Source organism: Prosopis cineraria, unplaced genomic scaffold (genome assembly GCF_029017545.1).
Source record: "Prosopis cineraria cultivar Desert tree isolate PC_DT_omini unplaced genomic scaffold, ASM2901754v1 PC10, whole genome shotgun sequence".
NCBI lineage: Eukaryota > Viridiplantae > Streptophyta > Magnoliopsida > Fabales > Fabaceae > Prosopis > Prosopis cineraria.
This window is the reverse complement of record NW_026555341.1, coordinates 18,906,976-18,909,619: the sequence shown is the minus strand read 5'-3', so window position 1 is coordinate 18,909,619 and position 2,644 is coordinate 18,906,976. Positions and strand designations below refer to the sequence as shown.

Sequence of the window (2,644 nt, the reverse complement as noted above, 5' to 3'; positions counted from 1 at the left end):
GATGTGGTGATTAATTGATAATGAATAGCTATTTTTGTAATTGTAGTTATGTCCTATCTACCATGGTAAAGGAATTTGGATCATTATTATGTTATGACTATGGTAGATTATGGTTTTTATGGTTAAGTATGCTGGGGTAATGCGGTGATATTATATCCCATATCTAAACAAGAGGTTAAGGATACCATTTTTAATTTACCAAAAGACAATTGTCTAGGCCCTGATGGATTCCATGCCAACTTTTTTTTCAAAAAGTTTTGGCATATTGTACAAGAGGATGTTTTCTTGATGGTCTCTCAACTTAAATGATATTCTACATTTATACTTAAAGATCTTTGTGAACACCGTATTTTGTCCGAGCATTTTTTTAAATTTAATAAAATAATAAAATAGTCAAAAAATATAAAAAATATAAAAATAAAATTTAATCCTTTTTTAGGATTATATTTTCAAAAATAAAAAAATCTTGTTTAAATCTTTTAAGATCTCTCTCTAAATTATCCCAATCATTCAAAAATATTGAGAGTTAACTTTTGAAAGTTAAATTTCTCTCCTTAAATCTTTTTTTTCATTTTAAAAAAATACATACATGTGTGTGTGTGTGTGTGTTAATTTAATCTAAAAAATTATTAAAAGCAAAAAAAAAGGCTGGATGAAACACAAGACTTGTGCAGCTCATGTACACACACTTTCAGCACATACACAGGGATAGGAAATCACACACAAAAAGAAAACTAAAGGAACAGATACAGCCACAGCCCAAAAGAGATGAAGAAGACGTGCACGAAAGAAAAAGAAAGCCAAAGACACACAGAAAGACATAGAAATGCAGAAGGAGAACTAAACTGCCACCAGTCGAAACATGTATGCATGCAACAGACAGAGAACGAACCTTTACCTCTAAAAAAGAGAGTAGAGAGCAGGCAAAAAACTGGACATGCACATAAAAGAAGTATACATGAAACATAAGCAAAAATGCAGCACCCACACGCTAGCTGAAAATGAGCACGAAAAAGCAGAAAAGCTGAGAAAGAGGGAAGAGAGACCGAGAGTATAAAACGCAGATCATAGCTGGACAAAAAAAAGGCAAAAATAGAGACAGAGAGAGGGACCGAAAGAAGTAAAAACACTGTGAAAAGAGAATGGAGAAAAAAACTGGAAGAAAGGAAAGAACACAGACCGCATGCACACAGAAAAAAATTGACAGTAGGAACAGATGAGGGGACTGAGAGAAAAACTAGAACTGGAGAGAGAAAACTAGACAAAAAATGAAGGAAAAATAGAGCATGGAGAGAAGGAGAAACAGGAATGTTTCAACGTGAGAGAAGAGGGAGGAGAGACGAAAAAAGAGAGAGCTATAACTGTGAGAGAGAGGTGAGACTGAGGAAGAGTCTGAGAGAGGAGGAAAAACTAAAAGGAAAACAAAGTACAGAATAAGAGACCAAAAAAAAATGAAGCAAAAATAAAGCACAATAAGAGACACAAGAGAGAGAGACGGAGTGAAAGACAAGAAGGAGGACGAGAGAGAGAAGGAGACATAGAAAGCACCAGTAAAGGAGAAGCAGAACACATAGACGAAGCATGCGCGAGGAAGCTCGAGAAAGAAGAAATGTCAAGTTCATCACCATCCTTCTTTTCCTCTACGTCACCATCGCTACTGTTATCAGCCACAAAAAAAAGCAGCTCGGCTTCTGTAACAGTATGGGCTTCCTAGGCATCACTTGGGCCTTCGGTGGCATGATCTTCATCCTCATTTATTGCACCGCCAATATCACTGGTGGCCACATCAATCCTGCAGTTACATTCGGATTGTTCTTGGCCAGGAAGGTAACATTCATCCGAGCTTTAGTGTATATGGTAGCTTGGTGCTTAGGAGCTATTTGTGGTACTGGACTGGTCAAGGCTTGGTAATGGCCTCGTTGTGGACGTATTGCTTTGGAAGAATTAGTGCAGAAGGGTCATGGTTTTGGTTTTGTCAACAGCAATATGGATGGAAAATTACCTACAAATAAGTTAAAGAAGATGGAGTAGGGTGCAAGTAGATCCCTACGTCTAGCTAAGGAGTATAGAAATGGGTGTTCAACATATCAACAAAGAGCATTGATTCTCATCCTAATCTCTGAAGTCTAAATTGATGGTAAGATTTCTATCTTATATCTCTTTAGTTACAAAACTTGCTAATTGTTAATTTACTCCATAAACTCTTGAGTGTATTTTGCTTCAAATATCATCAATCAATATGTTTATAAGTTAGTTCTTTTAAATGCCAAAGCTACTGGTTGTTTTTATTATCTTCTTATTTATTTGTATGCTCATTATGTCACCATTAGAAAGGAGTTCCATTTTTCTTTTGGATGAATTTTGAATTTTGTAATTGAGATCCAAAAAATAATAGAGTGTATACTTGTTTGTTACTTATTTGTCGTGTGAAATTTTAAAAATTTCACAGACATTTAAAATGATCTTATACCGTGTAAATCAATAAGATTTTGCAAGTATGAAAATCCGACTTGTATCTATATAGGTTTCAAAAGCTCATTATTAAAATTAATTCTCTCTTTATAATTAATATTTAAGTCTCATGTAAGATTTCAAGAATCTTTGTAGAAACTTAAATTAATCACATTATCGTGTAGGATAATAA

At 34.5% G+C, this 2,644-nt stretch overlaps 1 protein-coding gene across 1 annotated transcript; it reads left to right on the top strand.

Annotated features, from left to right (window-relative positions):
* Positions 1 to 1,581: 1,581 nt before the first annotated feature.
* On the top strand, positions 1,582 to 1,911 carry LOC129322479 (aquaporin PIP2-7-like). Its single transcript, XM_054968791.1, has one exon. It carries the CDS (start codon positions 1,582 to 1,584, stop codon positions 1,909 to 1,911), a length of 330 nt encoding a protein of 109 aa, XP_054824766.1.
* The last annotated feature ends 733 nt before the right edge of the window (positions 1,912 to 2,644 follow it).